The sequence below is a fragment of the Armigeres subalbatus genome, chromosome 3 (assembly GCF_024139115.2).
Source record: "Armigeres subalbatus isolate Guangzhou_Male chromosome 3, GZ_Asu_2, whole genome shotgun sequence".
NCBI classification, from domain to species: Eukaryota; Metazoa; Arthropoda; class Insecta; order Diptera; family Culicidae; genus Armigeres; species Armigeres subalbatus.
In genome coordinates, this window is record NC_085141.1 from 429252426 (window position 1) to 429279123 (window position 26698).

The 26698-nt window shown below is 41.1% G+C and overlaps 3 protein-coding genes and 1 pseudogene across 3 annotated transcripts; 1 reads left to right on the top strand and 3 right to left on the bottom strand.

Moving 5' to 3' along the window:
• Positions 1–830: 830 nt before the first annotated feature.
• Positions 831–7126, bottom strand: LOC134224486 (uncharacterized). Its single transcript, XM_062703845.1, has 2 exons — positions 6995–7126; positions 831–2006 (listed from the first exon to the last, which is right to left on the bottom strand). Exon 2 carries the CDS (start codon positions 1973–1975, stop codon positions 1184–1186), a length of 792 nt encoding a protein of 263 aa, XP_062559829.1. The 5' UTR covers positions 1976–2006; positions 6995–7126; the 3' UTR covers positions 831–1183.
• LOC134223153 (uncharacterized) lies at positions 4474–5985 on the bottom strand. The gene has a single exon (XM_062702293.1). It carries the CDS (start codon positions 5983–5985, stop codon positions 4474–4476), a length of 1512 nt encoding a protein of 503 aa, XP_062558277.1.
• Positions 7127–14375: 7249 nt separating the features above from the next.
• On the top strand, positions 14376–17975 carry LOC134227520 (uncharacterized). The gene is made up of 3 exons (XM_062709075.1): positions 14376–14785; positions 15616–16856; positions 16967–17975. The coding sequence occupies exons 1-3, from the start codon at positions 14521–14523 to the stop codon at positions 17939–17941; spliced, it is 2481 nt and encodes an 826-aa protein (XP_062565059.1). The 5' UTR covers positions 14376–14520; the 3' UTR covers positions 17942–17975.
• Positions 17976–24142: 6167 nt separating this feature from the next.
• On the bottom strand, positions 24143–25739 carry LOC134224488 (uncharacterized; annotated as a pseudogene).
• Between the last annotated feature and the right edge of the window lie 959 nt (positions 25740–26698).

Below are 26698 nucleotides of genomic sequence, written 5' to 3' on the forward strand. Positions count from 1 at the left end.
TTCCATGTAAGGATTTCGGTTCCATCTATTTGGCGCATTCTAAGCCAAGCTGGACTAACTTTAAAATATCTCGAAAGGAGAGCTATTCAGATTAAGGAGGGGGACATAATCAGATTTTTTAACGAAGTTTCAAGCATTCGTTGGGACTATTCCAACTTAATGTTCTTGGACGAAGTTAGTTTCGACAACCGTTCAATGCTGCGATCTAAAGGATACGGGGTCCGCGGTAAACGATTAGTTTTTCGAGGTGAGTTTGTGAGAAAACCACGTATTTCCCTATTATGCTTTATTGGTCAGCATGGTATGATAGATTGTTACTCGACTAGTGGAACATTTACTCGATCTATATTCTTTGAGTGTTGTAAACGTTTGGCTTTAGAAACGAATCAGATAAATCGCTACCCTGGATCACATTCGATTTGGATTATGGACGGGGCCAAAATACATTGCTGTGAGAACATAATTAACTACCTCAGATCTCTCGGAGTATATCCTTTGTTTTTGCCGGCATATTGTCCATTTTTTAATCCGATAGAAATAGTTTTTGGATTATGCAAATGGTGAACTCAAGTAGTTTATATTGAAGGTGAAAAAAAGCCATTAAACTAGTGATTGCCTAACTCATGAGTAGTTTCAAGGACTACAATATATCTACTCTCTTCAGAAAATGTAGATATCTGAGGAATGGAAAGTTTGAACCTTCGGCAGCCAAAAGTATTGAAAAGTTCGACATTGCAGATTTTGAATTGGATGATGAGAAAGGTCAAATGTTTGTGTAATAGAAGTTGAATATTAAAAAACATCCGTTTTGAAAGAAATATACAATAAAAAACGTTTAAACCAATGTTTTATTGATTTTCAGACAAAGAAAAAGTACATAATTATGTATTAAAAAATCATAAGACGAATTACAGTTCCATCTTTTACATTAAGTTACTCATGATCTACATCTGGCATATCGGTTACTTTAGCGGCAATACCTTCGCTAAATTCACAATTTGATACAGCCACTGAAGCCTCCATTGCATCGAGAAATGATTCCCCCAATCACTCTCGCTGTTCCAGTGAATCGATACGCATCTTGAGATGTGCCATTTTAAGGCATAGTTCCTTTTGAACTGTTTCTACAGCCAAGAATGCCTCCTTAGCAGCTGCAATTTCCTCCCCAAATGTTGCATTGACATTATGAGCGATGACCAATCCACGTTTGATATGCTGGATTCTTGCGCCGTCTTTTGCTTTGAAGAGGTGTTGCAGATGTTTTCATGGACCCTTGTGAATGAGCAGGTGACGATAATATTGCTGATGCCCACATCGTCCAAACGATTTCATGCGCATCCCATCGATCCCCATGCTCCCTGCGTAGATCGCGAGATAACTCAACCACAATCTGCGTTGATGCTGCACCAGATTTGTCACGATTTGAGGGATCAATCAAATGTTGTTTGACAGTGGTGAAGATTTTTCTCGAGCTTACTGATAGCGAGTACACATGAAGTAAAACATGGATTTCCTTGTCCCTCCAGCTGTGCAGCAAATTGGTTGTTATCTTGTCGAGCATAGTGTACTTCCTGTTTTGCTTCTCATAAAAAATCGCAAATTTGTTGAAATCGCTTTCCTCCGGTTCCTCCTTATCTGACCACTTCGGAACAGTACTTCCATCTTCTTGCTGGTGAAACACAACTTCGCGAAGCAAATGAGATTTGGCCAAAATCCAAACTTTGCGCAGGAAGTCGTTTACGGACTTTGCTTGTACGTCCCAGTGGGCAATGTGAGCTCCGGATGATTGCCCCTTAAACTGTCGAACGAATGCCAACAAGCGACATCTGTATAGGCACGATGTAGTTTCCTGTATCTGCTCCTCTTCCAAGCCATTCTCATCCTCAATAAAACTGAGATCAGCGTCTTCATCCAACATTTCGATGTTTTCGAAATGGAATTCTTCATTGAAATCGTCATCTGTGAAGCTGTCCATTTCTTCCGTGGGCTATTTCAATGCGAGCTCCCTGAGAAAACATATTGTTTGTTATAGTTAAAAGTCCGGTTTAGCGTTTAATATCATTAACTTTATTCAAAACATATCTGAACACACCGGTAACTAAAACGATAATGATGGCGGATGTATCGATGCTGTTCATTCGATCGCATAGCGGAAACGCTACAAAGGGTTCACCAATAGCACGGCGGGAAACACAACGAGGGGTTGGTCAATACCACAACTCCCTTTTCTTCAAATTTAAAATTGCAAATGAAAATCTTTCATTTTTTCTGGAAGACGAATCGTCCTTTTCGGTCGGTCTGATTTGGTCGGTATAACGGGAGAAACCCTTTTCGATTTAGAGCCGATGTCCGTTCTTGTCATCGTAGTCATCGTCGGTGTTGAGTCACTTGATGATTGTTGCATAACCGTAGGTAGCAGCGGTGGTGATGATGAGGTGGTTGCTTCAACATGAAATGAAGGTAAACACTCCGTCGATGTACCTTCGTCTTGTTGTGAGCTACACGGATTGACGCTCGAAATCGGTTCAGGATGCCGCATTTCACGGCTAGGTTGCGTATTGGGCTCCTTACGAGGCTTCAAATGGACCAACGAACGACGATAATTAGTTCCGTTTACGTTCACTGTGTATGACCTGTCATTTAACCGGTGGGATACAGCTCCTGGACTCCACTCCTTTGACGATTCAGGATGCAGTTGAACGTAGACTGGAGATCCTATTTCTAATTCAGGTAAGTTTCTTGTCTTTTGTCATAGTGTAGTTTAGCGCGCTTACGGTTCTCTTCAATTTTAGCCGGTACATTTTCGACCACTTTTGGAAGAAGATTAGCGGCGGCGGTAAGGAACGCCACAACGAGTGGAACGCGAAAACAGTCGTGCCACTGGGCTGGAGCCAATCTTGTTTGGGATGTTCCGCCAATGAAGAAGAGCATACCAGAAGTCATTACCACTCTCCTCGGCTTTCTTCATAAGATGTTTAGCGATTTTTACAGCCGCCTCCGCTTTTCCGTTGGCCTGTTGATGGTGTGGAGACGATGAAGTCAATTCAAAATCCCAATCAGCCGCAAACTTCTTCATTTTTTGACTTGAAAAATTCGTTCCATTGTCGGTCACGACTCTTTGCGGTACTCCATAGCGGCTGAAATTTTGTTTGCAAGCGATAATAACAGAATCGGGGCTCAAATCGTTCAGGCGGTTCACCTCAAAAAAGTCTGAAAAGTGGTCCACAGTTATCAGAAACTTGCCTTTCACGCCATTCACCTGTGCGAAAAAAACGTCCATAGACACGAGCTGAAACGGGTGAATGGGAATCTCGTGACTCTTCATTGAAGGATTCGGTTGTGACGCAGCAAACTTTGCACAGATACCACAGGTTTTCACCGTTTCCTTAATTTGACAGGCCATACCAGGCCAGAACAGGTTGGCCCTTGCCAATCTCAACGTCGATTCCATGCCATTGTGACTAGCGTGACATTTCTCCACTAACTTCTTCCGCAACGAATGTGGAATAAGAATACGATCATTACGGAAGATCAAGCCATCCTGCGTTGACAATTCGCTCCGATAACCGTAATACATTTTAACACTGTCTGGAACGCTCTCGACTTTCATCGGCCACCCATTTTGGATGTATTCAACGATCAGCTGCATTGTTGGATCTGCTTCTGTTTCTTGAATTATTTCATCCAGTCGGGTACTGGTAACAGAAAGATAGTTGCTCAGTTTCATCTCTTGAATGGCTTCGAAAATTTTAAAAATATTCTTCTTGCTGTATTCAACTTGTGAATCCACGTTTGGTAATGGAGCGCGGGACAACGCATCAGCAATTACATTATTCTTTCCGGTAACAAATTCCAGGGAAAGATTGTATCGTTGGAGATTCAGGAGCATATGTTGCAATCGACGTGGAGCGCACAGTAGTGGTTTCTTGAAAATCGATAGCAGCGGCTTGTGATCAGTTTTCACAGTAGCTTTTGGGTTACCAACAATCAATTGATCGAACCGTATACATGCAAAGACTATGGCCAATAACTCCTTCTCGATTTGGGCGTAATTCTTCTCCGTTGATGTCAAAGTTCTTGAAGCATATCCTATAACAGCATTTTCCTGGAATACCGCCACGCCGAGGCCAATACTGCTAGCATCACATTCTATGGTGATTGGTTGGTTCACGTCGTAATAACGTAGCGTTGTGATGTCCGATACCAAGTTCTTGACGTGCTTGAATTCCGCTTCTTCTACAGATGTCCAACTCCACGGTTTAGCTTCGTATAATTTGGCGTAGACTGGTCATATTGGCGGTGAGGTTCCGAATAAAACGGCCCAAATATGTCACCATACCTATGAACCTATGAAGCTCTTTTTATTCAGCGGTGTTGGATACTTACGAATAGCTTCGATTTTTGACTCATCTGGTTTGAGACCTTCATCGGTGAGCAAGTGTCCATAAAACATAACTGACTTTTCACAAAGTTTCAGTTTGGATTTGTTGAGTTTGATGTTATGTTGTTCCAAACGACAAAGCAATTTTTCAGGCAAGCATTGTGGTTTGCTAGTGCCTCTTCGATGGAATTTCCAACTCCGAACAATAGCAAATCATCCGCGATACACTCTACACCTTCCAATCCCTCGATTGCTTCCTGTAGTTTAATTTGGAAGATTTCCGGAGCTGATGCAATGCCAAATGGTAAACGCGTCCATCGGTATCGACCAAACGGAGTCCAGAATGTGGTTAACTTGCTGCTTTTTTCGTCTAACACTACGTGCCAAAATCCTTTTCGAGTATCCATTGTGGAAAAAACCTTCGCCTTGCCCAATTCCGGCAATATCTCGTCCAGAGTAACGAACTGAAGATTAGGTCTCATAAGCGCCTTGTTGAGATGAATTGGATCCAGACAAATTCTGATCCCTGCCTTTGATCCGCCTCGTTGAACTATGACTATGTTGCTGATCCAATCGGTATGATTTGTTTCCTTCGTGATTATACCATCCTTCTCAAGCGATTCCAGTTCAAGTTTCAACTTGTCTCTAAGTGCGATAGGGACCCAACGTGGTGATTGTATCGAGGGTTTAACGGTATGATCAAGCTCCAAACTTACCGTTCCTAGTAGTGTGCCATAACCACGGAATAGTTCCTCGTGACGTTCGACGATTTTTTGTGCCTCAACTCGATATATGTTGAATAGCTTTTCTGATTCCGCATTCCGTTTGACTGCGTTATGCTTTCCAAATGTCACCTCGTTACAAAACTTCACGAGACCAAGTTCACGTGACGCTTTTGCCGACAAGAGCGGACAATGATCTACGTCAACTACTTGAAGTACAAGGATAAACTTCTTACCTTGACGGCGACATGGCACTTTTACTTGTCCGAGCACGTTGATTGGATTACCGCCGAAACTTTGAAGACGGAACTTTGACGGTAGCATTTGCGGTTCCGGAACTCCCGTGAGCTTTGCCAGAGTAGCATGTCCAATGAGACTCGTATTCGCGCCGGTATCTAATTCACATTTTATTTTCTTCCACGATTCGTTAAACTTCAAGTTCACTTCTGCCACAACGCTTCCTCCGTTTCCCGAGTTGTCGAAAATTTTCCCGATCTCGCACTCTTCTTCGGATGCTTCCGGCGATGCTTCACTAGCTGAGTCACCATCAGAATCCGTATCACTGTAATCTTCTTTCACTTCTTTAACTCTTCTTGTTTTACGACTCTTCGATCTTTCGGAAAACTTGCAGACCTTCTCAAAATGGTTCTTACCCTTGCATTTGTGGCACCGTTTGCCCAAGGCAGGACAGACACCTTTAGCAAACTCGTGTGTATCACCGCAGAATTTGCAACGTAGTAGCCTCTGATTAGACGAACTTCTTACTTTTGTCACTTTATTCACTTCTGGGATTCCAAGCTCGTGTGCCCTTTTGGCAGCAATTTCTTCAGCTCTGCACAAATCAATAGCTTTCTCGAGTGTTATGTCCGTAATCGTCAACATTTTTGTACGAAGTTTAGGCCACTTGTTAGCTGTTACAATCTTATAAGCTAGAAGTTCCTTCTCTAGAACTCCCAGCTTGGCCACTTTAGCAAGTACTTTTAACCTGGTACTAAATCGTCTATTGATTCGCCAGTCGTTTGTCCAGCCGAGAAAAAATCAAGTCGATCTATGATTAGATTCCTTTTAGCGATCACCTTATCCTTGATGGCTGCGAGAGCTGCTTGTGGATCAGTTTTCTGTTGCGCCGTAAGCTCGAAGTTGAAGAACTTTTTCCTCGCCGGCTCGCCGATTACGGTTAACAGAAAACTCACTATTCTTTCATTATCCGTAGCTGGCCACTTGTCCATACCGATAGCTTTCGAGTAATTTTCCCAGCTTCGCTCGAAAAATTCAAAATTTTCTGACATGTCACCTTCCAATTCCAGTGGCGACGGCTGAGGAATGGGAACACCTGATGTACTCGCCTGTAGTTGCGTGGCTGGATCAGCTGGTCTATTTGCGGCCACTACTGAATTCATGAGCTGTGAAAAGATTCTGGTTTGATGTTCCAGAAACATCCGAAATTGATCTCCATCCATGTCGATGAGGATTCACTGATCACTTTTTTCGCTTCTCAAAATGGCCGCCGTTGCGACTTAACACTACCGAATTATTATTATTTTTTTTTATCAAAGAAAATTGTCCGATTATTTTCGCGATTTCACTCGATGACGCCGAAAATACTTAGAAGCATGCGATTACTTCTGACACCATGTTTGTTATAGTTAAAAGTCCGGTTTAGCGTTTAATATCATTAACTTTATTCAAAACATATCTGAACACACCGGTAACTAAAACGATAATGATGGCGGATGTATCGATGCTGTTCATTCGATCGCATAGCGGAAACGCTACAAAGGGTTCACCAATAGCACGGCGGGAAACACAACGAGGGGTTGGTCAATACCACAAAACATATGAAATCATTTAACTATCTAGTGCCTAGTTTTAGTAAATAAATTATTCTTACGTGTATGCTTTATTTCTGGCGGGGAATTAGAATCAAATCGAAGAAATCGGAATAAACCAACGAAAACCTTTTAATTTTCTGCTCAAAATTGCACTTTCAAGCAGAAAACAATAATAAACATTGAAGTTTCAGCTTCACTATAGAGTCTGTCAAAAAAGTTCAAGATATATATGAAAGGTGAGGGGTGTGCAAAATGACACGGTGGCGAAATCGTTATCGAAATCTGAGGACAGCGAAATTAATATCAGTGGGGTCTGTTCAAATATTACGTAACGCGAAAAACGTTGTTTTTAAGAACCCCCCACCCCCTCGTAACAATCTGTAACAAAATTTAGAACTACCCCCACCCCTATGCGTAACGCGTAACAAATACATTTTTTTGAAAATATCTTGTTTTTGGTAGAATTTGAACCACGATACAATAAATTATTATTTTTTGTATATTTTATGCTATTTTGAAAACAATAACTATTTTTTGAAAAATTTAAATATTTTTTCTCAATTGTTACGCGTAACAATTTCTCGAAGAACCCCCACCCCCTATATTTTGCGTAACAAATCGTAACAAAAATAAAACAACCCCCCACCCCCTATTGCGTTACGTAATATTTGAACAGACCCAGTGAAGTCTAAGTGGAGAAAAAAATCGCAATAACATGTCGTTGAATTATTCATACCATTGCATTCTAAGCATGAAATGCTGACGAAAACACGAATGAAAAGTAAAACGCAGGGGAAGACACTCGAATCTTTTGATTCGATTTCATTTTCAATTTTTTTGTAAATCTTTTTAAATCATTTAAATCTTTTTGAATCTCGCTTTTTTAATCCCGCCTACATTCTTGTTTCAGTGTACATATACAGTACATCTGTCAAACAATCTTGTTTTTGTTTTCTTTCAAAGAGTTTGTTGTTTTAAATTATTATTTATATTTATTTTTATTAAATTTATGAAAAAATCCCATTTATTTAAGAATATTCAGCAATTTTCGGTATGGATACGAGTTCAAAACTTATTATCGATCCGACGCGCACCGGCTGGTACCGAATAAGATGCTGCCTATCCGGTTTTTCGGAACCAGGAAACGTACATGATTATTTACAGAATCTCCAATCGGCAGGAGCTTGGTGCGCTTGGAGCTCTAAGAAAAAATTGTGGAGGACAAGGCATTACACACTGCAACTACCAACTGCTTCAACTAGGGAAAAAAGAACAAGCTAATTGCTATGCATCCCGAGAAAGCATGGTCAAAGGAGAATCAGGCAGGGTCGATACCGAGAGTGTAGCAGGAGATTCATGAAAGAAGACTCGAAGAACATGGCGCGTGACGCCAGAGATCGAAGACCCGAACAAAATGACGGCTCCACGGTAGCTAGGTAAAGAGGAATTCATCCAGGAATTTCACTAGGGCTTCCATTAGGAATTTCTCATGGAATTCGTTTTAAATTCTATCTGGAACTTCATAAGGACAAGAACTGCATCAACTCCTCCAGGAACCTCATTAATTTCAGCTGGAATTCCTCCCAGAAGTCAATCAGTAATTTCTACAGCCTACCAAAACTCCGCCAAGAAACCTCATGAATTCCATCGGCAATTTCTCCAGGAATTTCAGTAGGAGTTACTATAGGAATTTTAAGTGGAATTCCTCCAGAAATTTTACTAGATATTCCATAGGGAAAAATTTCTATAAGACATCTTGGAGGAATTCTTGGAGAATGTACAAATTACTGATTGAAATTTCGGAAGTATTTCTTAGGAAATCCTTGAGATAATTCCTTAGGAAATCCTCCAGAAATTCTCAAAGGAATCCTTCAGAGATTCCCACAGGAATCCTCCAGGGATTCCCACAGCACAACAAACAATTTCAGCTGTACAAGCTACCCAACAAACAATTTAAGCTGAAGAAGACTATTTTCGGTTGAATAAGCGCTCTATCAGCTTCCAATACTTGTTGGGTAATTTTTCAGCTGATGAAGCTTATTTTCAAGCCCTTTTTCAGCTTCCAATGTTTGTTGGAAGGAATCCTCCAGGGATTCCCAAAGGAATCCTCCACGAAATCCCACAAGAATCCTCCGCGGATTTCACAGGAATCCTCCAGAAATTCCCACAGGAATCCTCCAGCTGGCAGCACAACTCAGACTCCAGGGATTCCCGAAGGAACCCTCCAGGGATTGCCGAAGGAATCCTCCAGGGATTCCCGAAGGAATCCTCCAGGGATTCCCGAAGGAATCCTCCAGGGATTCCCGAAGGAATCCTCCAGGGATTCCCGAAGGAATCCTCCAGGGATTCCCGAAGGAATCCTCCAGGGATTAAAGAAGGAATCCTCCAGGGATTCCCGAAGGAATCCTCCAGGGATTCCCGAAGGAATCCTCCAGGGATTCCCGAAGGAATCCTCCAGGGATTCCCGAAGGAATCCTCCAGGGATTCCCGAAGGAATCCTCCAGGGATTCCCGAAGGAATCCTCCAGGGATTCCCGAAGGAATCCTCCAGGGGTTCCCAAAGAAGAAGGATTCCTCCGTGAATCCCTGGAGGATTCCGGTGGGAATCCCTGGAGGATTCCGGTGGGAATCCCTGGAGGATTCCGGTGGGAATCCCTGGAGGATTCCGGTGGGAATCCCTGGAGGATTCCTTCGGGAATCCCTGGAGGATTCCTTCGAGAATCCCTGGAGGATTCCTTCGGGAATCCCTGGAGGATTCCTGTGGGAATCCCTGGAGGATTCCGGTGGGAATCCCTGGAGGATTCCGGTGGGAATCCCTGGAGGATTCCGGTGGGAATCCCTGGAGGATTCCTTCGGGAATCCCTGGAGGATTCCTTCGGGAATCCCTGGAGGATTCCTTCGGGAATCCCTGGAGGATTCCTTCGGGAATCCCTGGAGGATTCCTTCGGGAATCCTCGGAGGATTCCTTCGGGAATCCTTGGAGGATTCCTTCGGGAATCCTTGGAGGATTCCTTCAATCCCTGGAGGATTCCTTCGAATCCTGGAGGATTCCTTCGACTCCCTGGAGGATTCCTTCGGGAATCCCTGGAGGATTCCTTCGGGAATCCCTGGAGGATTCCTTCGGGAATCCCTGGAGGATTCCTTCGGGAATCCCTGGAGGATTCCTTCGGGAATCCCTGGAGGATTCCTTCGGGAATCCCTGGAGGATTCCTTCGGGAATCCCTGGAGGATTCCTTCGGGAATCCCTGGAGGATTCCTTCGGGAATCCCTGGAGGATTCCTTCGGGAATCCCTGGAGGATTCCTTCGGGAATCCCTGGAGGATTCCTTCGGGAATCCCTGGAGGATTCCTTCGGGAATCCCTGGAGGATTCCTTCGGGAATCCCTGGAGGATTCCTTCGGGAATCCCTGGAGGATTCCTTCGGGAATCCCTGGAGGATTCCTTCGGGAATCCCTGGAGGATTTATTCCTTCGGGAATCCCTGGAGGATTTATTCCTTCGGGAATCCCTGGAGGATTTATTCCTTCGGGAATCCCTGGAGGATTTATTCCTTCGGGAATCCCTGGAGGATTTATTCCTTCGGGAATCCCTGGAGGATTTATTCCTTCGGGAATCCCTGGAGGATTTATTCCTTCGGGAATCCCTGGAGGATTTATTCCTTCGGGAATCCCTGGAGGATTTATTCCTTCGGGAATCCCTGGAGGATTTATTCCTTCGGGAATCCCTGGAGGATTCCTTCGGGAATCCCTGGAGGATTCCTTCGGGAATCCCTGGAGGATTCCTTCGGGAATCCCTGGAGGATTCCTTCGGGAATCCCTGGAGGATTCCTTCGGGAATTCCTGAAGGATTCCTTCGGGAATCCTTGAAGGATTCCTTCGGGAATCCTTGAAGGATTCCTTCGGGAATCCTTGAAGGATTCCTTCGGGAATCCTTGGAGGATTCCTTCGGGAATCCCTGGAGGATTCCTTCGGGAATCCCTGGAGGATTCCTTCGGGAATCCCTGGAGGATTCCTTCGGGAATCCCTGGAGGATTCCTTCGGGAATCCCTGGAGGATTCCTTCGGGAATCCCTGGAGGATTCCTTCGGGAATCCCTGGAGGATTCCTTCGGGAATCCCTGGAGGATTCCTTCGGGAATCCATGGAGGATTCCTTCTTCTTTGGGAATCCATGGAAGATTCCTTCTTCTTTGGGAATCCATGGAGGATTCCTTCTTCTTTGGGAATCCATGGAGGATTCCTTCTTCTTTGGGAATCCCTGGAGGATTCCAGTGGGAATCCCTGGAGGATTCCTGTGGGAATCCCTGGAGGATTCCGGTGGGAATCCCTGGAGGATTCCTGTGAGAATCCCTGGAGGAGTCCTGTGGGAATCTCTAGAGGATTCCTGTGGGAATTCCTAGAGGATTCCTGTGGGAATCCCTAGAGGATTCCTGTGGGAATCCCTGTATGATTCCTTTGGGAATCCCTGTATGATTCCTTTGGGAATCCCTGGATGATTCCTCTGGGAATCCCTGTATGATTCCTTTGGGAATCCCTGGAGGATTCCTTCGGGATTCTCTGTAGGAATTCTTCGGGAATTTCTGGAGGATTCCTTAGGGAGTCCCTGGAGGTTTTTTTTTTGTGGGAATCCTTGAAGGATTTCTTGGGGATTCTCTGGAGGATTCCTTTGGAAATCCCTGGATGGTTGCTTTGGGAGGCCCGGGAGATTCCTTTGAGAATCCCGTGGAGGATTCTTTTGGGAGCATCTGGAGTTTTTTTTTTTTGAATCCTTGAAGGATTTCTTTTGGAATAATTGGAATATTCCTTTGAGAATCCCTGGAGGATTTCAAGGGTATTCCTGGAGTATTCCTTTTCGAATTCTTGGAAAATTCCTGTGAGGATCACTGAAGGGCAACGTTGGGAATCCCTGGAGGATACTGTTGGCAGTCTAAAAGATACTGTTTCGCCGGAACATTCCTGTCCGGATTGCTGGGGAATTTCGGTTCGGATTACTGAGAAATTGTCGTCCGCATCGTTGGAGAATTGCTCTCTGGATCGCAGAGGGATTGCTGTCTAGATCGCAGGGAGATTCCTATCCGTACCGTTGGTGAGTTGCTGACCTGACCCCAAGAGGATTCCTGTCCGTATCGCTGGGGAATTGATGTCCGGATCGCTTGGGGATTCCTATCCGAATCTCGAGGGGATTTTTGTCCGGATCGCTGGTGATCGACTGTCCGATTCGCATGCGGATTCCTGTCCAGATCGCTTGAAAATTGCTGTCCGGATCACTGGAGAATTGCTGTCCGCATCGTTGGGAATTGGTGTCCGCATCATTGGAAATTGCTATCTGGATCAAAGGGGGATTCCTGTCAAAATAGCTGTGAGATTGCTGTCCGGATCGCTGGAAAATAGCTGTTTCAATCACTGGGGAATTCTCGCTTAACTTTTCAAAAGGACCTAAGTAACATTTTTTTCATGAATTAATCTTAATAGTGCAATCAAAAGCCTTCATATTAGTCTGTTCATTGCAATATTCAGATTAATTCATAAAAAAATGTTACTTAGGTCCTTTTGAAAAGTTAAGCGAGAATAGGTGTCTGGATGGGATTCTTGTCCGGATCGCTGATGGTGAATTGCTCTCCGAATCGCAAAGGGAATCCTATCCGTATCGTAAAGGTATTCCTGTTTGGTTCGCAGGGAGATTGCTGTCCGGATCGCTGGAGAATTGCTGTTAGGATCGCAGGGGGATTCCTGTCCGGGTCGCTGAGGATTGCTGTCCGGTTCACAAGGGGATTTCTGTCCAAATCGCTAGGGAATTGCTGTGCGGATCGCAGGGGTTCCCTGTCGAAATCGCTGTAAGATTGTTGTCCGGATCGCTGGTGATTGCGGTTCGGTTTACTGAGGAATTACTGTCCGGATCATTGGTAGTTTGCTATTCGGATCGCAGAGAGATTCCTGTCCGTATCGTTGGTGAATTGCTGATCTGATCCCAAGAGGATTCCTGTCCGTATCGCTGGGGAGTTGGTATCCGGATCGCTTGGAGATTCCTGTCCTAATCGCAGGGAGATTTTAGTCCGGATCGCAAGGGGATTCCTGTCCGGAACGCTGTCCAGATCGCTTGCAAATTGTCCGGATCACTGGAGAATTGCTGTCCGCATCGTTGGGGAATTGCTATCTGGATCAAAAGGGATTCCTGTCAATATCGCAGTGAGATTGCTGTCAGGATTGCAGGGGTATTCTTGTCCGGATCGCTGGTGAACTGCTGTCTGAATCGCAGGATTCCTATCCGGATTGCAAAGGGATTCCTGTCTGGATTGCAGGGGGATTGCTGTCCGCATCACTGAGGGATTCCTGTCCGTATCGCTGGGGGATTACTCTCCGAATCGCTTGGGAATTCCTGTTCGGATCGCAGGGGGATTATTGTGAAAATCGCTGGCGATTTGCTGTCCGAATAGCAGGGTGTTCGAATCACTGGGAAATTGGTGTCGGAAAGCTGGGAGATTCCTACCCAGATTGCAGGAGGATTCGGATACCGTTGGAAATTCCTCTGGGAACCGCTAAAGCGGAACAGAATCCATCAGCGATCCGAATAGGAATCCACCTGCGACCCACACAGGAAATCTTTTATTTTTTCTGAATCACTTGAGATTTTTTTTAATCTTTCTAAATCTTTTGAATGATTTAGAAAATGATTCAAGTGTCTTCCCCTGGTAAAACGTTACAAACATTATTTTGTGTTCGGACCTAACGGAATGTTCACGCAGAATCATACCAAAACAAAACATTAGAAGTAAATTAGGCTATCCATGAGGACATTCAGCGATGGGACCGACAATCGAAAACAACACAAAGTGTGTATGCAGTTGAACGTAACTCACTTCTGGTGTAAACCGCGCTTAACATTTTCCTTTGAATTGTTGTCAGTCCGGTCAGAATGTGTCAAAAAATCAAGGTATTGCTTTTTGCATAGAAACTTTTCGTTTCGTCACTGAAACCATTGACACTTGTCTTCAGCGACTGCTTCCGCGATAGAGCATTTGCACATTTTATTCACTCATACATCTATATTGCTGTCAAAATGTGCATTTGACAATTAAATTTTCAACTAAAAGCTCTATTTTTTGACACCGATGCACTCACACAACCAATCGACATCAGTTGTCAAAAAATCAGGAGTACCAACTTGACCACTATCTCCTTGTCGCCGAGTCTGGCGCTGAGTGCTCGGCGCGGAAACCCAAAGGTGGGAATAAAATTTTGGGGCTTATGCGCAATAAACAAAAATCGTCAGCTGATCGCAGCTGTCTTATGGATTGCCTTATAGTCGGGCCACCGCGAAACGTCTCATAAAATGCCTTATTGTTGCGTCTGTTTGTCTGTGCTGCAAGTAATTTTCTTTTCCCTCTTTTCCTCAGTTTTCCTCTGGATCTTTAGACGAGATAAGCACACGGAAAATAGAATGCGAGGTCGATGAAAAGCAACAAAGTCGGTAGATTCACACAAGTGTATCAAGATTTTTGTTTCTCCGCCGCCGTCGGCTTGGCAAAAAATTTAGCTGCTCTGATTGTTATCAAATTTTGAGAAGATTGTGTTCCTGCTGTAAACAGTGAAATATGTCGAAGGTTTGCGTTGTTTGCGGTAACCGGGCCTCGGAAACCGATCGGGAAATAGTCGATCCGCTGCAGAAAGTCACCTATCACAAGATTCCGATAAGCGCCGATCGGAACAAAAAATGGCTCGAGTTTTGCTCCCTGTCGAAGAAAGACAACATAAACAACAAGTTTGTTTGCAGCGATCACTTCGAGAAGCAGTACTTGGAACGAGACTTGAAATCGGAACTGTTGGATGGGGTCAAGCGGATGATTCTGACTAGGCAAGGTATTTGAACTAATTTTAAATTCTTCGCAGGTTTTACTATGTCCATTACTCCTAATAAGTATATTTTGGTTTCGCGTTTCTCGTACGTGAGTGGAGGTAGGTAGAGGCTATACTGCCGGTGGACACATACCAAATTGTCCCATGTATATATGGAAACCTGGGATAATTATGCGTCCACCGGCATTATAGGATCACTCCACAAATGAACTTTTTCATTATCAAATTAACTTTTTAACATTCAATTTTATTTCTCATATTTCACACGATAATTATTATAATAAATGGCGTAATCTAAATAGGTTAAATTGCTCGCAACAATAATTATTATCTTAATTATTAAGATTTTCAGCCCGTGAGAGGTTCATTTCGTGGCTCGCAACAAGTCATTTTTCATACATTCCACTAAAAAGAGCTTAAAATATTTTTTTCCTACCCAATTGTTTCTTAAAAATTGACCGGATCGAACTGTGGGCTCAAAAGCTATGGCCAAAATACTATTTTCATAATGCTTTAGAAAGGCACCATTACTTGATGAGTCTAAGTTAATAAAACAGCAAATATTTTACAACCAATCAGCGAGTTAATAATTCACGTTTCTCAAATGTCTTATTTCGAACAAAAAGAACCTATTTACCAAAATCTCTCATTCTTTGGCTCAAATTTGTTTGAAATAGGTACTAAAAACATACAATTAGAGCGTACAATAATGTTTTAGGCTTTCAAATTCACGATATATATTTTATAAAAATGTTCAATGCACATACATATGTGACGTAATGGATGTAGTAAGTCTTCTAATATATTGAACTAATATCAGTTTTCAAATTCAGCGGTTCCCACAATCAAGAAGTCAAGGAGAAATAAACGAAGAAAATCAGAAGAATCAGAGGAAGATCAGCACAAAAAGCGAAGAGCGGAAATTGACAAACTTCTAAATAGCGAGTATCCACAGCCAATTATGAACCCTTTTCGGCCAAAAACCGCGACACTCAAATCTTCAAAAACGAGTACCAATCGGAGAAATAAGCAAGTCCAGCCTAAAGATTTGGATGAAGTAATAGAGATAGAGCCACAACTACAGTCAAGTGGAGAGGAGCGCGGGCGTGTAAAAACGCTAGAGAAAGAGAACAAGACGCTAAAGTTAAAAATTGAGGAGCTGGAGCAACTCATTCTGAAAAAGAACGACAAAATTAACCTCGCCAAAACGGAAATGGTAAATATAACAATTGCGCTACAAGAGCTGAAGGATGTTGAAAATCGCAATCTTAACATTCGAGTGAGAGAGCTACTCAAAGGGTATTACACGGAGAATCAAATTCGCCGGGTGTTCAACAGCACGGATGTAGTTAGCTGGGCAAATGAAGAGATGAAACAAGCTTTCACTATACGAATGTTTGGAACCGATGTGTATGACTACATTTGCGAACAACTTCGTTATCCCATACCGAATACAAAGGAAATGCTGCTCTGGGTGCAACAGTTGTACCAGCAAACAGGATTTCTGATTCCCACGCTGGGTATTCTGCAAGTTCTGGGTAGCAAAATGAATCCCCTTGAGCGAGAATGCATTCTCTTAATTGGACGAACAAAAGTACACCCGAAATATCATTATGATGCGGTCCGAGACCAAGTTTTCGGTAAAACTGCGTACTTGTACTGCATTTGCGTTCAAAGCATTCTTGCAAATTGGCACCAAATCATTTATGTTGATTTTGATATGATTTATTCAACGGACATATTGATGGCACTGACCAACGAATTGTACGATGTGGGTTTCAACGTGGTTGGAATAAGCGCAATGTGCGACCAAGATCTTGCCGAACTTTGGACAGAGCTTGATGTGTCGACTGAACAACACTTTATAAGCCACCCTAAAACAAACCGGTCGATTTTTATGTTTTCATGCCCTATGTCAACGATGACGATGATCCTCAAAACGTTTGTTGAAGACGGATTGCTCGTGCACGAAGATGTTTTAGTCACGAAAGACATAATTCAAAAACTGTATGAATCGAACAACCCGGACATTACGCAACTGTTAAGCAGCACTACCCTGGATGCACTATTAAATGTAAGTATCCTCATCACACGTGTCTTATTTGTTCTTTTTTTGTATTTGATTAAATTATAAAAAAAAATAGAAAATAAGCTTTGTTAGAAATAATTCAATCTTTTTTGCAGGAATCATATTTTTCGGAATTGGAATCCACAAGTGAACTTATTCCAGACAACCTGGTGCAGGCTTTGAAGATACTGTCAGAAGAGGGAGAAGAAGCGGTAGCCGTTGCGGTTACGTTATTCGAGCTGTTTAGGGATTGGCACGAGTTGTTGTCCACGCAACCGAAGGACACCGGAGAAGCGGAAGATCTCCCCGTAACACAACAAGAGTATGGTTTGAACATCGACGAGCAGAACATTGTGTTAGATGGCATGTATGATACAATCGAAACGTTAAAATGTTCTACTGAGCAGGCTTCCTGTTTGCAACAAGCAATATTGATATCTATAAATTCTTTGAAAAAACTCCTGATTGACCTAAGGCAGAGGCACGGTTGCAAATCGATACCCACGAGAAACCTCACGTTGTTCAATTTGAACCGGGTTTTCGTTGCTTTTCAAGAGAACAATTCTTCCAGTGTCCAACCAAGTAGAAAGATTCTTTTCCGGTTATGCGAAACTATCGCAGAGAAAGACGAATTTTCTCTTTCGAGTATAATTGCGAAAAAGACTCTTCTACCATCGCTCAAAATCAATCAGGTTTCGGATGAAGATGCTGACCCAGAGATTTCTAACATTTCTGAGAAACAAGCCTGCTCACATCTCACTCACTACGTCGCCAAAATGCTACGAGAGAAGTATGAATACTTGGGTAATCAGACATTCGTGATTGAGAGGAAAGCTAATAGCTATGTTGTTATGCCGGAACAGCCCACGGGAACGGTTGAGCCATCAAAGATTTGGGTTGAACAGGCCAAGAAGCTCGAGACGTACGTGTCCAACATAACATTCTACCGAAACGAAAACATTGTGGAAAGTCTTGTTAACTCTATTTCTAGGCGGCACCCTAAGATGGGTGTTGATATCATTCGACTGTACGTACAAAGGCGCATAATGATTAAGCTAAATAACTTAAATAAAAATCCTGAGTTTGTTTAGAACAAAATAAAGACTGTTGTATTCGTTATATGAAGTATACCATGTACAGCAACCGTTCGCTAACTGGGCTAAAACACCAGCCCAGTTACCGAACGCCGCTTTTTAACTGGGCTGACGAGGGAATTCGCGATGCATTGTTGTGATCGTGTTTTACATGAAGCTTAAAGAATATACCATTCAGAATCCCCTCGTCACCGAGTCTTTGTTGTTGTTTTTTGACGGATAACTGCTTTTTAACTGGGCTTTGGCCCAGTTAGCGAACGCCCAGTTAAAAAACAGTCCAGTTAAAAGGCGCCCAGTTAGCGAACTGTTGCTGTATTTGTTTAAATGATTTGACTATCAACTTCTACTTTTATTCATTACGTATCAACGTGGCTTCCAAATGTGCTAATTCCCGTCTTATCTTTCATCATATTATAATTCAACAATGCATTGGAATCGCAATGCAGTGCACTTTTTCACAATTACGTACTTATGGGTCCTGTACACGCGGAATGGTGCAAAGGGCCGACTTGAAGATCTTTACCCTGGTCGATGTCCAGCTATCGCCTTAACCTGTTGCCAAGTCCGATTTTGGTCGACTTCTTTTATTTCTTTATTAAGGCTTCGCTGCCATGAGCCTCTGCGTTTGTAATATCCAGCTGGGTTTCAGTCTCGTGCTTGTTTCTAGAATTCGTTTCCGCCCCTACGTAAGTTGTGGCCGACCCAGCTCCACTTCCGTTCCCGAATTTCAGTTTCTAATCGGCCTCTGGTGACAAGGGAAATAGAGCTCGTTGTTTGAGATCCAGTTGTGAGGCCACCAGGCACGAATGTGTTATGAACTTATAAGATATAAAAAATCACAAAAACAAAGTAAAAAAACGCGAATTATGTACCGCAAGCTGGTGATGAGTGTTCTCTACTGATACACACCACGTTTCGCTAGCGCGCAGATTTCACTTTAAAAAGAATTAGAGCAATTTTTATTGGAAACATAAATTAAATAATTATTAGTGATGAACTCTTTATTATAAGCAAAATCACTCTAATAAATTATTTTGAAAAAATAATAAATTATCCCAGAAAACAATTTCAAATGTCAATTAGGTCTGAATATGGACTATTTTCAGACCTAATTGACACTTGAAATCACTTGTCATAGGTCAGGTGTTGAAATCATTTCTTTTTTAATCATTACGGCTCTTCAGGGCTCCCTACTGAATATTATCTTCGCTTGACACTCTTCCAGCGTCAGCCCAGACCAGCATAGTTTGCCATTGTATATAAGCTCAACAATATCCACCTGATATAACTCGTGATTAAGGCAGTATTCTATCGGTATGTAAGTCGTAGGATTGCCAATCCGGAGATGGCGAGTTCGATTCTCGGTCCGATCTAGGATGTTTTCGGGTTGGAAACTTTATCGACACCATTGAAAAGCTTTCAATTAATAACTGAGGTAAGGCCAATAGAATTGTAAAGCCGGTAAAGTTCCAGTTGGAATGAAAAGAATGCTAGAAAAAATCATAAGGGTTGTGTACAAGACACGACCGCCCAACGTAAACTACGTAAAACAGTTTGGTGAAATGAAGAATCTAGTGCCAGTGCAAGAATACATATTTGCAGTAGCTCTCTACAATACGCGCTCGTTATTCTGCTACGAACGGCAACGTAATTCTGCTACGACGTCGTACTTTGATCAAATTCGTCTCGCCTCAATCTTCCTATGTTAAAAATGGTATCCATGAGAAGAATCGATTAATTCCCAATAATGCATATTTCGAATCACTAACGACCACACGACCCACGCCATAGGCTGAAATAACAAAACCAAATAAGAATCTTAAAAGAATTAAACTTGACTGCCACTGAAGCCATCCATGCGAATACATATTTGTAGCATCTCCCTCCGACGCGCGCCCGATTTTTCCAATATCCCATATGTATTTGGAATAAAATTTGCTCAGCAACTCCGCCGATGGTCGAAAAATCTCGATCAATCGATTAGTAACTAATCGATTACTCTAGATTCTTGACGATTATTGAATCGATTCATCGTTCAGTAGTAATCGAATAAAAATTAATCGATTATCATAACGATGAATCGATTAATTGAAGTAATCGAAATCTAATAGTTGTCGTGAAATCCCGATTAATCGATTACTCTCGATTCTTGTCGATTATTGAATCGATTAATCGTTGGGCAGTAATCGATTATCACAACAAATAATTGATTAATCGAAGTAATCGATTAATTTGCGACATCTCTCCCGATGCTGGGACCGCTCTCCGCGATATTTCAAATGAAATGCCACGCGCGCGGGGGAAAGCAGTTTTCTTATAATCAATAAAGATGGCCATTAGTCCCGCCTCTTTGTTGTCCGGTATGACTGCAAATATTGTGTAACCGTCACACACTCACCAAAGGGGCGTGGCTACAGGTTCAACTTTATTGATTACAAGAAAGCAGCTCATTATTAGAGATGAAGGATCATATGGTTGACCTTATGTAAAATACGTTTAAAACCAAATATGCTGAAATAAAAATGAATTTAAGTTCAAAAAAAAAAAGTAAAGTAAGCTCATTCGCGCGCGCGAGCCATTTCGTTCGAGAGCTCCTACCGTTCGCGGAGCTCCTACCGGAAATGTTATTCCCGGCGATGGTGTTTGTCGCGCGGTCGTCGTAATTAACATTAGCAGTGCTCAGTTTAAATTTTGTTGTATGATGTAGGAGAAATGACGGCTTTGGCTGGTTTTGTTCTATTATTTTCCTGGGGGGAGCGTTAGTTGACCAAATTTTATGAAATTTGGCCACAATATTCTTTGATATGCAAAGAATTTTTAGGCCAAATTTGGGCATAATTAGTTACAGAAAACCCCCTGTCAATAATAGAACAAAATCTGCCAAAGCCGTACCCAAGGAACAATTGGATGCTTCTAAAAAACACTTGAGTTTAAAAGAAGCTTAATTACAGCATCCGTAGCTGAATAAATTGATAGTTGAATCGATAGTTTATTAAAACAAACTAGCATTTACTAAAAAGCTTTTATTCCACAAATGCCTAGTGTTTAAATTAAAAGCTGAATCAACCATTTGATATGCAAACAAAGTGACTTCTGTTCTGCTATCCGTTGATAGTTGATCTATTAACTGTCTAAAAGCTTCTACAGATCATATTAACGCTCATGATAAACTTCTACATATGTGCTGAATAACATATTTTACTTATGTTTGAATATCATTTAGTTAAGCTTATGACCGGCTAATGTGAATAGCAGCAGTGAACTACACTTTTATTCAAACATAACATATTGAGTCTCCGTAAAAGTTCTTTTAAAAGCGTAATAGGCGTTCTTTATATGATTTGTTCAAATAAGCCACGAATACAGAATAATCACTTAACTTAATTAACTTAATTTGTTCTCGTTCCTTAGCTCAGCTCTATTCTTAATTCTTTGGCAATACGGTTCGTTTTGTTTTGCTGCTCAACAATGGACAAAATTTACAAGAAATACAAAAAAAGTGGATCATTCCATAGAAATTTGAAACGCGCACGAGAGAAATACGAAGATGTTGTTAAAAATATTTGTTGCACACCTGCATCTAATGCAAAAAATGAGCAACTTGTTCACACGACGATCACTGGATCCGAAAACATACCCGGCGAATCGACTCGACGTAAGTTGACCCGTTTTACCATATCAACCATGAAAACAAATAAAACAATAAATATAAAAACTATTTTCTTTTTAAGACCGTTGTGAAGTGCATGCACAAGCCATGAGCTTGGAAAAACAGAGCGATATACCAGATTCGAACGGGCACTCTGATGACACTTCTGAGGAGAATAACGAAGATCCTGCAGTTCAAGTCTTCACTGGTTCTGAAGAAAAGGACATCAATATTTCTATGAAATCGTGGTCTTTACGGCACAATATTACTCATCGGGCGTTGAAAGACTTGCTACAAATAATGAGGCATCAGTACAATGACCAACGATTACCTGTTGATCCTAGGACATTACTTGATACTCCACAATCTACGGGAAAATTGTGCATCGAAATGGTGGGAAATATTGGCATTTTGGACTTCAAAAGTGTTTAGGACATTGGTTTCTTTCAACTTGCTGAAGACATCTCAATAAGCATCAACATCAATATAGACGGTCTACCGATACACAAAAGTTCGAAATTCCAATTGTGGCCTATTCTATGTAATGTCCACAGCTTCTCCAACCTAAAACCAATGCCTGTTGGAATTTTCTTTGGAAAATCCAAACCCACAAACGTAAATGATTTTTTGACACCATTTGTCAATGAACTTATTCCCATTTTACAAAACGGATGTACTGTAAATGGCCACAAAATCAAGACCAAAATCAGATGTTTTATTTGTGATTCACCTGCTCGGGCTTTCGTAAAAGGTTGGTTCATTTACAGATTTAAAATATATGTAATAACAAATTCAAGTTTATGGATTTTACTATTTAATTTAATTTAATATTTAACCTTTCAGGTGTCGCAAATTTCAACAGCAAAAATTGGTGTCTAAAATGCACGATATAGGGCGAATATTCACATGTCTCACGCACAGTTATCTTTCCATCATTGCAATGCACTCATCGAACGGATGAAAAATTTCGCAACAAAATGTATGAGAAACATCACAATGACGAAGAATCTCCCATCTTGAGAATTACAGATGTCGACATGATCAAGGATTTTGTAGTAGCCGACTCTCTCCACCTTTTAGATCTGGGCGTGATGAAAAGGCTTCTTATTGGTTGGAGAGATGGTACATTGGGATTTTCCGGAAAACTTAGTTCATTTCAAATTCAAAAATTATCGGAGAGAATCACTAGAATCAGACTACCTTGCGAGTTCCACCGTAAAATAAGATCCTTAGATTGCTTAGCATTTTGGAAAGGCACTGAATGGCGAACATTTTTGAATTACATCGGTATTGTATACGTGATATGTTAAATGAAGCATCATACTACCATTTCCTCCTTTTGTTCACTGCGGTTACGATTTGTTCCTCAGATTTCTATGCCAGTTTGAGACCTCTTGCACAAACACTATTTGAAAAATTCATCGAGGAGTTCAAAAATATTTACGGGGAACAGTATATCACTAGTAATATACACAATCTGGACCACATGGTAGCTGACGTTGAGAGGTTTGGATCTTTGGATTCCATTTCTGCATACCCTTTTGAAAACTCCTTATCTCAGCTAAAAAGATGCCTACGACAAGGGAACAATTGTTTGAAACAAGTGGCAAATAGAATCCTTGAGAAAAGTACTGGACTCTCGGAAAAGGATTCTCGCGAAACAAGCAAACTATTATTTCCAAATTTGCTCAAACGAAATAACAACATATATTGTTCAACTCGAGAAAAACTACTTTTGAATCAATCGTTTGAGAATTCGTGGTTTCTATCAAATCAGAATGAAATTGTCAAATTGTTTGACGCTTCATACGATGAACAAAATCAAATTGTCATTCGAGGCTTTTCCGTGAAATTACCTGAAGACTTTTTCGTATTGCCAATTCGATCTTCTTTTTTAGGTATATATAAAGCAAACATATCTTTGGCCAATCCTTCAAAGCCTTATCGCCCATCAGACATTATTTGTAAAATGTAGTAATAAGCTATAAGGATGGCTACAATGTTTTTGTGCCAGTGTTACACACATTTTTGTAATAAAAAGTATATTATATAAATAAATCTATTTATTCTAAAAAAAACAGTTTATCGATTTTTATTTGATTGTTATCATATTTCGAATGATGTACAGGAATTCGATATTTTAATTATTGTCGAAAAGAATAAAATATTGAACAAAACCTCAAAAACGAACTAAAATCGCACCTTCATGCCAAGCAATTAAAACCAACTGAAACCAAATCTTCATGGTTAACACAGAATTAACAAAATGTGACAAATCATTACGACGAACTGTAATTAGGATCCCAATCCTCCACCTTGCTCACTACCATCTCGCTGCCCGAAACCTCACTGTTAGATGATTTACTCGATTGTGTATCATCGTCTGTCGAGAGGCTTCCATCACTCTTAGAACTTCTGATTGAAGCAACAGTCACTGAAAAACAAAACAAGATCAATCAATCACAAGAAAGAAAAGAGATCGTCAAAACTACCTGTAGCTTGCGCCTTTTTCTGTCTTTTTGTTTTTCGATGAATTGTTGGTTGGCGCAAACCCTTCGCTTCATTTCGTTTTTAGCATTCCTTGTGATTTGTTTGAAAAATGTTGAAGAAGCTGCCTGGAGAAAGTCATATTCACACTGCGGACAATAGCAAAGAATGTGTCCAGGATGTTGGTACAATTCTTGATTGCCAATTTGATGAACATTTCATCATTACGCCTCGTTCGAAGAAATGATCCACAAGTGTATACGAAATGTTCAATCCGTTGCAGTTGTCACCAACAAAACCAACGATCTTTTTCATGTAAGAGGTCTGTAAATATGTAATATAAATTATCTGCGAGTCCAAGAACAGTGCTTAAATTTCGCAACTTTGAATTCGTCAAAAAGGTAGATTGAGGTTAAGGAATCGCTCCTGATAGAACTTTCCTGTTTTTCGTTTATATTTTTTACAAAAACAAATAGATTGAATAATAAAAAACGGTCACAAAGATAATTCAATACTTACGAAACGCTTTGCGTTGATTTCATCCGCTAGGTTCTTCTCCAGCTCATGGATTTGTTCGATGCATGACACCGGAGAAAATTTTATGTCATCCTCATTGTCATCGAACGGTTTTGTTTGGGCACGTAAAGCTGCAGCAAGCTTAACGTCCATATCACTTTTAAAAGATGCCATCATAGTCCCAACTGCCGAAAGTATTTCTTGCTTCATTTTGGAGCACTCATATTCGATTTTTTCCGTAACGGGCTTAACGATGTAGTCAACATCAATAGGTTCCTGTAATGTACATATACATTATAAATAAAATATCTCAAACACACAGTAAAGCAATTCCGTACTTGTTGGTAATACATGTATTCACCCTCCGTCGTAATCGCCTGATTTCCTGCCAAAACTGATTGTCCTTCTCCGGAGACAGGTACTGTTGTCACGATAACGGGTTGTTCGGGAGCTGACTGCGTGGCGACGTTATTTACCGGATTCATACTTGCAGAGCAGAGCAAGTTGTGTGATGGTTCAGGATGATTCTGAGAATCATTGACGATCGATTGATTGACGGTATTCAATTCTGTCCCTGATACCGTACTGGAGGTACTGTGATTTCCTGAAAAGTGGACACCCAAATGTTTTAAGACAGTAATAAAATATATTGAAAAACATACCATCTGCTGGAACCAGATGATTGAAATCGAATCTTTGGCTGCTGCCATCCTTCATCGTTTTCTTTTGCTTTTTCTTCCGCGGTGCTGCGCCGGAGCTCTCCGTATTTTATCCCGACAGCTCGGCTGCTTCCTCGTAGGACGGTATATTCTTCCTTTTGACGCTGCACACAATTTTACTCCAACTGGTGCATGGTTCCGACTTTAGATTTGTCCGCAACTTGTTTACATTTTTACCGGGCCAAAACAGATACCCATCTCGGACCCATCGACACGGAACTGCGCTGAGGACATGTTTTCCCGCTTCTTTTGTTTGAACAACAACAAAATAATCTGGAATTAGATATTAAAATATAAAATTAGAATATATTTAAATTTTTGATGTTTCCAATATTTACCTTTTGATTGTTCCATTTTTCACGATAGCGAAAACATTTGCGCAAGATGCAATGACGGACGACAATGACAGCAGTATGAATAAGAGCGTGTCAAGCGTTGCATAGGTACGTCAAAATACAGGGCAGGGCAAAACCGAACGGAAAATGTTTACCACTGTGGTAAGATCACTTGTTCAGTTTTAAACCGATTGTTCAACGATGTTATCACAATGATTAAATGTGTCGAAAAAGTTAACTTTGTTCAGCTACATTATGTTGCACTGTCATTTGCTACAGCATTTATTCAATCTTGTCAAGCTTTTATATATGTTTAGTTACGTCTCATTTAACACCCAGGATAGCTCAGGTGGTATGCAGGCGACTATGGATTGATGGAGGCATGTTCAAATCCCATGTAGGTATTGAGATAAAATTAATTACCTAAATTTTCCAAATTCATAGTTCAATAAACTAACAGAATAAAAGTGATAATAAAAAGTTCAATATAGAAAAGAATCCTCATTTTTTTCATAATAATCTAATTGATTAATAGTTTTCCAATAGTTGTATAAAGGATGTTTAAAAATCATGTAATGCTTCTAAACGATTTATGAAATTTGTTATGCTTATTAAACAGATTGAAGGAAACTTTCAACGGCACCACAAAATATAAAATATAAATTTTTAAACAAATATTATTCAACTGTAATGTTGTTTGCCTTTCTTAAGCCAAAAACTGAATATAAACCAAGAAAGCTGTATCAAAATAGTTCAGCGTGGAATAAACAAACTCACAAATGATTTATAACCTTTAATAAGCATAACTAATAACTTAATAATCGCAATTACGACATAAGATTGTTATCAGTAAATGATCATTCATTGAATAAATTCTCCAGATTTGCTTGAACAATGTGTGCGTAGCAGCTGCATACCAAGATACAACAACAACTATTCAATATCAAGCTGAAAGAAGAAGCATAAGATAAGTTTGTTCAACAGGCAAATGTTCCTTGGGTAATTTCCCTACTAACGATTGGCTACCATCAATGAAAGTAGCTTTTAT

Bases quoted from the DNA above. Each gene is read 5' to 3' on its own strand.
- LOC134224486 (XM_062703845.1), bottom strand. From the start codon at position 1,975: ATGGACAGCTTCACAGATGACGATTTCAATGAAGAATTCCATTTCGAA.
- LOC134223153 (XM_062702293.1), bottom strand. From the start codon at position 5,985: ATGTTGACGATTACGGACATAACACTCGAGAAAGCTATTGATTTGTGC.
- LOC134227520 (XM_062709075.1), top strand. From the start codon at position 14,521: ATGTCGAAGGTTTGCGTTGTTTGCGGTAACCGGGCCTCGGAAACCGAT. The intron at 14,786-15,615 runs GTATTTGAACTA...TTTCAAATTCAG, and splicing joins GATGATTCTGACTAGGCAAG to CGGTTCCCACAATCAAGAAG. The intron at 16,857-16,966 runs GTAAGTATCCTC...TCTTTTTTGCAG, and splicing joins CCCTGGATGCACTATTAAAT to GAATCATATTTTTCGGAATT.